Source organism: Borostomias antarcticus, assembly GCF_949987555.1.
Source record: "Borostomias antarcticus genome assembly, chromosome: 14".
NCBI lineage: Eukaryota > Metazoa > Chordata > Actinopteri > Stomiiformes > Stomiidae > Borostomias > Borostomias antarcticus.
Window position 1 is genome coordinate 20,494,486 of NC_140247.1, and position 6,717 is coordinate 20,501,202.

General features: G+C 48.9%; 1 protein-coding gene across 1 annotated transcript; it reads left to right on the plus strand.

Annotated features, from left to right (window-relative positions):
• The first annotated feature begins 206 nt into the window (after window positions 1-206).
• On the plus strand, window positions 207-6,382 carry LOC311317732 (pre-mRNA-processing factor 19). Its single transcript, XM_084448830.1, has 16 exons — window positions 207-355; window positions 676-825; window positions 985-1,061; window positions 1,384-1,525; window positions 1,716-1,786; window positions 1,891-1,956; window positions 2,355-2,396; window positions 2,536-2,610; window positions 2,916-2,991; window positions 3,761-3,870; window positions 4,098-4,253; window positions 5,210-5,279; window positions 5,395-5,568; window positions 5,761-5,843; window positions 5,945-6,050; window positions 6,247-6,382. The coding sequence occupies exons 1-16, from the start codon at window positions 337-339 to the stop codon at window positions 6,342-6,344; spliced, it is 1,515 nt and encodes a 504-aa protein (XP_084304956.1). The 5' UTR covers window positions 207-336; the 3' UTR covers window positions 6,345-6,382.
• The last annotated feature ends 335 nt before the right edge of the window (window positions 6,383-6,717 follow it).

Consider the following 6,717-nt stretch of genomic DNA (forward strand, 5'->3'; position numbering starts at 1 on the left):
AACAAGCAATTCAACTGACAGAACAACAGGATTTTAGTACAGTCGATTACATGCAGTGATATTATAATTATAATAAGTATTATTATTATTTTATTGCAAGTAGATTAGAAGGGTTCACCAGCAGGGGGCAGTGTAGCGTGGGTCTGGTCTGGTCGGAAGACCGAGTCCGATTCTATCCCAGCATGCCACGCTGTTTGTAGCGGCAACGGAAAGACAGCAGCGTGCCGATTCCAACTTGAACAAAACATCAAGTACAGTCCGTCTAATATCACCATAACCTCAAACTAATACACACCGACCGTTCTCTGCTGTGAACAACAATAGTGCACTTGAAAGATGTCTTTGGTTTGTGCAAGTAAGTTGAAATTGATCATGATTTCTGCACACATGGCTAGCAAACTAGCTAACCCTAGCTAGCTAACTTTAGCCTAGTGCTAGCTACCTACTACCTAGCTATTATCCGCTTCCAGCCCAGACATGAACTACTGTAGTCAAGTTGGTACTACACTAGAAACAGTCTCAGATGGATGTAGCTAACCTTAGCTAGCTAGCTACATCTTCTCTACCAGCTTTGTGGTATTACCGAATGTTGCCTGTATGAAGTTTATGTTTAAATGTTAGCAGCTAGCTAGCTAGCTAACTGGAGTGTAACATCCGCGTCAACCCTCCCCTCAGTTTCCAATGAGGTCCCGGAGCATCCCTGCGTCTCCCCGGTGTCCAACCTGGTCTTTGAACGCCGCCTGATCGAGAAGTACATCGCGGAGAATGGGACCGACCCAATGAACGGCCAGCCTCTGTCGGAGGAGCAGCTGATCGATATCAAAGGTAAACACGCGTTACGAGATCAATGTCCACTAAGGAACCAAGTAGGAGGGTGGCTTACTGTCCTAAGCGTCCATCTACAGCGCTTTGCAGAATTCATATTAATATTATTTGTCGTCTCTAAATCACATGTATCTGTGTCTGATTAACGTTACGTTTCAGTGTCCCACCCCATTCGGCCGAAGGCTCCATCTGCCACCAGCATACCTGCCATCCTCAAGTCCCTGCAGGACGAGTGGGTGAGTTCTGATGAGTGATTGCTTTTCTTGAACTTTGCCTTCAGCACTAGATTATGATCTTAGTCGCTTGTTTTAGAAAGGAGAGATGCACTTGAAAGTTCTGGTAAGTAGTAGTACATTGGCCTTTCCTACGTTAAATGCAATTATTGTTAGTCGCTTTGCGTCTCAGACAACCAACTGACGGTTTTTGGGGACGGTGGCCAAACTGTCCAGCCAGCTTTGCGGAACAGCGATGTACTAACCAGCCCAAACCTCTGTTCTCCCAGGATGCAATGGTGTGCCATAGTTTCACCCTAACCCACCAAACCCTCTGTTCTCCCAGGACGCAGTGATGCTCCATAGCTTCACGCTGAGGCAGCAGCTGCAGACGACGCGCCAGGAGCTTAGCCACGCCCTCTACCAGCACGACGCCGCCTGCAGGGTCATCGCCCGCCTCACCAAGGAGGTCACCGCCGCCAGGGAGGGTGAGGGAGACTAAGACCAGCTTGATTAATATACCTGGCTATTAACGATAACTATGCGCATAACTAACAAACAATTTGGCACATGACTGATGTTCTGGGCCAGATGATGGAGTCTGGAGGATGGTGCTCTCTACACCAGGGTTTAGTTGAGGCAGAATGTTTACCTTTCATCCTCCTCTTCCAATCACAGCCCTCGCCACGCTCAAGCCCCAAGCCGGATTGGTCACCCCTCAGGCTATTCCCGCCTCCCAGCCTGCCGCCGTGAGTGATTGGCCTTCGTACACGTCAATTAAATACTGGTGGTTAGATTCTGCCTATGCGCGTGTTTCTTCTTCCCTCTCACTGTCTCCCCCTCTCTCCCTCAGGGTGCTGGCGGAGAGCCTATGGAGATTAGTGAGCAGGTTGGAATGACCCCGGAGATCATCCAGAAGGTATTAAGACCACCCTCCTCTCTCTCACTGCCCCTGTTATGTCATCAGTCTGCGACCCCCCCCCTCTGGTCGCGCTGAATGGACTGTACTGTTTATGTCTGGTCTCGAGCAACATTTTGGATTCCTACCTTATGTCTTGTCTTATAGCAGTTCCCTCCTCCCTCTCTCTCATTCTCTCTCTCATTCTTTCGTTCTTTCTCTCTCAATCTTTCTCTTATTCTTTCTCTCAATCTCTCATTCTTTCTCCCATTCTCTCTCCCATTCTTTCTCATTTTCTCGCATTCTTTCTCTCATTCTTTCTCTCATTCTCTCATTCTTTCCCATTCTCTCTCATTCTTTCTCTTTCTCTCTCATTCTGTCTCTCTCTCGTCCTCTAACTTCTCTCTCTCTGTCCTCAGCTCCAGGACAAGGCCACCGTCCTGACCACGGAGAGGAAGAAGGTAATGGGATGTGTGAAAGCCAAGCTGTTGTGTGTATAATTATACATCGTATATAACTAAACGGCTTCTGTCACGCCAAGCTGACGGTCTCTCCTCCCTCATCCTCCTCTTTCCCTCTCCCTCTCTCTGCCCCCCCCAGAGAGGGAAGACCGTGCCCGAGGAGCTGGTCAGGTCTGAGGACCTGAGCAAGTACCGGCAGGTGGCCTCTCACGCCGTAAGTCTCCTTTTACTTTTAAGCGAGATCTTAAAACATACCAGGGTCTCCTGGCAGTCTCCCAGACACATTATTTTAATGTTTACACAAACAAAAAGTGCAGTGCTGCTAATTTTCTTTGTGGTTTTCAATATAAAACTTGGTGAAAAGATTTCAGTGTGTGTAGTTTTTGAACATTTTCAGGACATTTTAACAGTAACACGATAATACTGATAACCGGGATCATTTTGAGGGCTATAATCGTGATGTGAAATGTTCACACCATTACGTCTCTAAATCCCGTGTTTCCGTTCTCCCCCTCCCAGGGTCTCCACAGCGCCAGTGTCCCCGGGATCCTGGCTCTGGATCTGTGCCCATCAGACACCAACAAAGTCCTCACTGGTACGCACCTCTGTCTCCTTCCCTCTTCTCTCTCTCTTCTTCCCTCTTCTCTCTCTCTTCTTTCCTCTTCTCTCTCTCTTCTTCCCTCTTCTCTCTCTCTCTTCTTCCCTCTTCTCTCTCTGTTCTCCCTCTTCTCTCTGTTCTCCCTCTTCTCTCTCCATCCCTCTTCTCTCTCTCTTCTTCCCTCTTCTCTCTCTCTTCTTCCCTCTTCTCTCTCTCTTCTTCCCTCTTCTCTCTCTCTTCTTCCCTCTTCTCTCTCTTCTTCCCTCTTCTCTCTCTCTTCTTCCCTCTTCTCTCTTCTTCCCTCTTCTCTCTCTGTTCTCCCTCTTCTCTCTCCTTCCCTCTTCTCTCTCTTCTTCCCTCTTCTCTCTCTCTCTTCTTCCCTCTTCTCTCTCTCTCTTCTTCCCTCTTCTCTCTCTTCTTCCCTCTTCTCTCTCTGTTCTCCCTCTTCTCTCTCCTTCCCTCTTCTCTCTCTCTTCTTCCCTCTTCTCTCTCTTCTTCCCTCTTCTCTCTCCTTCCCTCTTCTCTCTCTCTTCTTCCCTCTTCTCTCTCTGTTCTCCCTCTTCTCTCTCCTTCCCTCTTCTCTCTCTCTTTTTCTCACTTGTCTCCAGTATCCACCCTTCTTATTCTTCTTACACATTTGCCCCAACTCTTGTCTTCCTCTGATGTAAAGTGAGCCAGATTTAGACCAGTGTTGTTCTGATCACCACGTTCATAAGGCTGCTGTTGTTGTTGTTGTTAACCATTTCACCTGCCTGTGTGTTGACAGGTGGGGCTGATAAGAACGTGGTGGTGTTTGATAAGAATGAGGAGCAGATCGTGGCCACCCTCAAGGGTCACACCAAGAAGGTCACCTCTGTCATCTACCACCCTTCCGGGGTAATGAACTACAACTCCCAGCAGGCAGCACGCCTATTCACCACCTGCTGTGAAACGGGGCTTTCATACTGACCTTGTATGGAACTCCTCATCAGCTGACCAATTAGATTGTAGGAAAATGTTATCTGTTTAAATGAAGGGAGTCTGTCTTCCTCTCTCTCTGCCTCTCTCTTCTCTCCTTCATGTGCCTCTCTCTCTCCCCCTGCCCCCCCCCCCCTCCCCCCCAGTCCGTGGTGTTCTCTGCCTCCCCCGACAGCACCATCCGGGTGTGGTCCGTTACCGGGGGCAACTGTGTCCAGGTGGTGCGTGCCCACGAGGCGGGCGTGACCGGCCTGTCCCTCCACGCCACCGGGGACTACCTGCTCAGCTCCTCTGACGACCAGGTCAGTCTGACGCTCCTGCTTCTAACGAGGGACACGTCTTTTGTGACCGATACCGATCGTACGTGAGCCACCTCTGCCGATACCAACCTTTTTTTTGTGTGGTTTCGTTAGAGCAGCTGGTATAGCAGTACAGTTTCCGTTTTTAAAAACATTTCATCCATCAAATTGAGTCCAAAGTAGGACTCCCGTCCACATTTTGATTTTTTTCTACCTAAATATTTACTTGAACATTAAGTAAACAATACCGTGTGCGTGCGTTCTAGGTCGCACAACATGATTTAACGAGACAACCGGAGTAGTGATTCTTAACACTATTCTGAGTCAGAGAAGCGAGTTGCATACCAGTGAATCCGCTGCATCGAACGAACGTAGGCTACATAGCGCGCTGCAACCTAATTTAACGTTAGTTGCAAGTGAATTGAAATCCCCATCTGGCAACACATTTCCCCCAGTCCAGCATCTATTTTAGTTCACCGCAAATGACCTTTCAGCCAGGGAGTGTGTGGGAGAGACTGTGTGCACGTTGTGTTGAAACTTTGCTACCTTGCTTCCCCCAGAGGGAGGCCATTTTGTCCTGGCATACATTGCAGATGGCATGTGTGACATGTTTTAGGTTAACGCGCATGCGACAATGAATTGTCTCATTGTTTAGGGTTAACGCACATTTGACAATGACTTAGCCGTCATTGGTCTGTTGTCGTGATCGGCGACTAGAAAGCAATTCCGGAATTCCCCGATCACATATTTTTACAGAATATCTGCCGATTCCAATTGCTGGCCAATGGATCTGGGCACCCCTACTTATAAGACTTGTTATAACTGTGTTATATTACTTGTTATAGGACACCTGTGTTATAACGCCAGGTCAGTCAACTGCACTGTGATAACCGTAGTGTACATCTCTCTCTCTCTCTCTCTCTCTCTCTCTCTCTGTGTCTCTCTCTCTCGTATATCAGTACTGGGCCTTCTCTGATATCCAGACTGGTAGAGTCCTCACTAAAGTCACTGATGAGAGTGCTGGCTGCGGTAAGTCTTTCTTCAGAATTGCGTAAAAAAAAAGTCCACTAGTTCTCTTTTGTTCATCTATTTAAACCCCCCCCCCCTTCATACTTGCGGTTCCGTTCTGCCCCTCCTCCTCCAGCTCTGACCTGCGCCCAGTTCCACCCCGACGGCCTGATCTTCGGGACAGGCACGGCCGACTCTCAGATCAAGATCTGGGACCTGAAGGAGCGCACCAACGTGGCCAACTTCCCCGGCCACTCCGGCCCCGTCACCTCCATCGCCTTCTCTGAGAACGGATACTACCTGGCCACAGGTGGGTCCCCTAGCCAACAGCGTCCAGCTGTGTGTGATAAGTAGTGTTGTGTTTGTTGTGAATGCCCTGACCCTGCCTGTCTCCAAGTGCCCACGACAGCTCTGTGAAGAGGTGTGGGTATGGGTGTGTGTGTGTGTGTGTGTGTGTGTGTGTGTGTGAGTGTGAGACTAACCTGTGCTGTGTTTTCTTCAGGGGCCCAGGACAGCTCTGTGAAGCTGTGGGATCTGAGGAAACTGAAGAACTTCAAGACCATCGCCCTGGACAACAATTATGAGGTGAGACTCAGTTCTACAGTACCAGCCTATAATTTTATCTTGTCTCTCTGTCTGTCTATTTATTTATGAATCTAACCTATCTAATCATCTTTGTGGTTCAGGTGAAGTCCTTGGTGTTTGACCAGAGCGGTACCTACCTGGCTGTGGGTGGATCTGACATCAGGATCTACATCTGCAAGCAGTGGTCTGAGGTCCTCAACTTCTCTGGTGAGGGGGAAAAAGAGACTGTCTTCTTCTCAACCACACATGCAACCCTTTACCTGACATTTCACTTTTTATTGTGAACCAATCACGACCAATTCAAATCTGTGAATCCAGAATGAATTTATTCTGTTATGTAATTCTGCCCAGTAATCGTCCCCTTACTTCTCTCTCTCTCTCTTTTTCTCTCTCTCTCTTCCAGACCACACCGGACTGGTGACTGGGGTGTCGTTTGGGGAAAATGCTCAGTTCCTGACCTCTGCTGGCATGGACAGAAGTCTCAAGTTCTACAGCCTGTAAAGAGAGAGAGTGGGGGATAGAGAGAGAGAGAGTGGGGGATAGAGAGAGAGAGAGTGGGGGGTAGAGAGAGAGAGAGTGGGGGGTAGAGAGAGAGTGGGGGGTAGAGAGAGAGTGGGGGGAGAGAGAGTGAGGAGAGAGAGAGAGTGGGGGGAGAGAGAGGGGGGGTAGGGAGAGAGGGGGGGGGGGGGGGAGTGCGTGCGTGCGCGTGTGTGTGTGACCGAGTAGGATCCCGGTTAAACTTTGTGTTTAGATGAAAGGTAGAGTAGGTGGGGGGTTTGAGTCCTAATGATAACATTTGTATTTCTCTATTACTGAGCTGTGAGCCAGAGGCCAGTGTTCCTGTCAAAAACGCCAGCATCCATCAACTTAGCAT

What these genes read in the sequence shown, in the direction of transcription:
- LOC311317732 (XM_084448830.1), top strand. An exon ending in CCCCGGAGATCATCCAGAAG is followed by an intron (nt 1,957 to 2,354) that starts GTATTAAGACCA and finishes CTCTGTCCTCAG; the next exon opens with CTCCAGGACAAGGCCACCGT. An exon ending in CGGATACTACCTGGCCACAG is followed by an intron (nt 5,569 to 5,760) that starts GTGGGTCCCCTA and finishes TGTTTTCTTCAG; the next exon opens with GGGCCCAGGACAGCTCTGTG.